We start from the raw sequence: 1,281 nt of genomic DNA, 5'->3' as shown, positions 1-1,281 counted from the left end.
TATATATATATATTTATAATTGCATCTCTATTACGATTGTTGTAATATGCCTAGTCTATATAGGAGAGCACTAGTTGAAACTCGATGTTTATTACAATTATTTCGTTTGATCGAAAGATTATTATATATATATATCATATTATTTGCCTGATATATGTTAAACGATTTTTTTGATCGAGCGTATATTCGTTTTTCTCGTATCTTGATACATTTCTCAGATTTGCTAATGTAGATCATTTTTATATGGCGCAATGTGCTTCTTGCCGCGACACACGTTACTATCACCGTGTTTTAGAGATGCCTTGCATCACACATTTAACATATTTTCCTCTATCTCGGATAAAGATCTTGAATTTTACCGCGTGCATATCAGCGTAGACATACGAATACGGTTGACTCTTTAGCGGTTGCTATTTATAGATACACATTGTATTTTTTTTTCTTTTTTTTTCCTTATGTCATACTGTTTGTCTAACGTTGAAATGTTTTGTCAGATAAAATGGCTGCATCTAAATCAGACCACCACGACTTAACGCATTAAACACCTTTTGTATATACAGAGAACCGAAAAGGTGTTTATATTCTGACACGTTATACACACGACTGCACGTTAAAAAACGCGGAGAGATCTCTTCGCATCGAACAACTGGAGACACGGTTTCCCGCGTTTCTTTACTTCTTTACACGTCTTCGTTTCTTCTTTTATTTCTGCTTTTTCAAAGCGCATGATTCGAAATATAAGAGAAAAAAAAAGACTCCGTCTCGCTCGGACGGTTTCCGAGCAAAAATGAGAGGAAAAAAAAGAGAAAAGACAAAGCCGCTTAAAGGACCCTTCTGTATATACGACTGAGCGGGCAAGAATGCAGTGTTTGTGATAGAAGAGTCTTGTGTGTGATCTGATGACGAGAGGTACGCGTGGTACAATTATGTACACGAGACACGGCTAGTCAGTGACACGCGCGGCATTTGCGATATATAAACACCTTACACACCGGGAGACACTCTATTGCCGCACAGAAAAAAAAAGGAAAAAGAGATAAAATGCCGTTGATAGAAAGTTTCAGTTTGGATGCTGGCTAGTTGGATCAATTATTTACGATTCGCTATCTTCTGTTATTTTTTTCTAGCTCTGCTGCTATTCGTTTTTTTTGCTTGATACTTTGTTGTTAAAAGTACTATTCGTTGCCCATGTACAATATTATATCGAGCACACAGTAGCTTCGCATCCGCCGATTAAACATGTTCCATATAGCTGATGCTGTTTGTGCTTTAGCGCGACTA

General features: G+C 37.1%; 1 protein-coding gene across 5 annotated transcripts in view; it reads left to right on the top strand.

The window, feature by feature from the left end:
- The window catches only part of LOC108693710 (sex-lethal homolog), a 13,311-nt gene that overhangs the window by 10,871 nt on the left and 1,159 nt on the right, over positions 1-1,281 (top strand). The window contains exon 6 of one of the 5 annotated variants that reach the window (XM_018202784.1): positions 495-1,030. The exons of the other annotated variants lie outside the window; for them this stretch is intronic. Coding sequence (XP_018058273.1) covers positions 495-541 — 47 coding nt within the window. The 3' untranslated portion in view covers positions 542-1,030. Of the gene's footprint in view, positions 1-494; positions 1,031-1,281 lie in introns of those variants that run through there. 5 annotated transcript variants of the gene reach the window in all.

This window comes from Atta colombica, unplaced genomic scaffold (assembly GCF_001594045.1).
Source record: "Atta colombica isolate Treedump-2 unplaced genomic scaffold, Acol1.0 scaffold96, whole genome shotgun sequence".
In the NCBI taxonomy this organism is placed as follows: Eukaryota; Metazoa; Arthropoda; class Insecta; order Hymenoptera; family Formicidae; genus Atta; species Atta colombica.
Note: the sequence above shows the minus strand (reverse complement) of the source record. Positions and strands in the feature narration are given on the sequence as shown.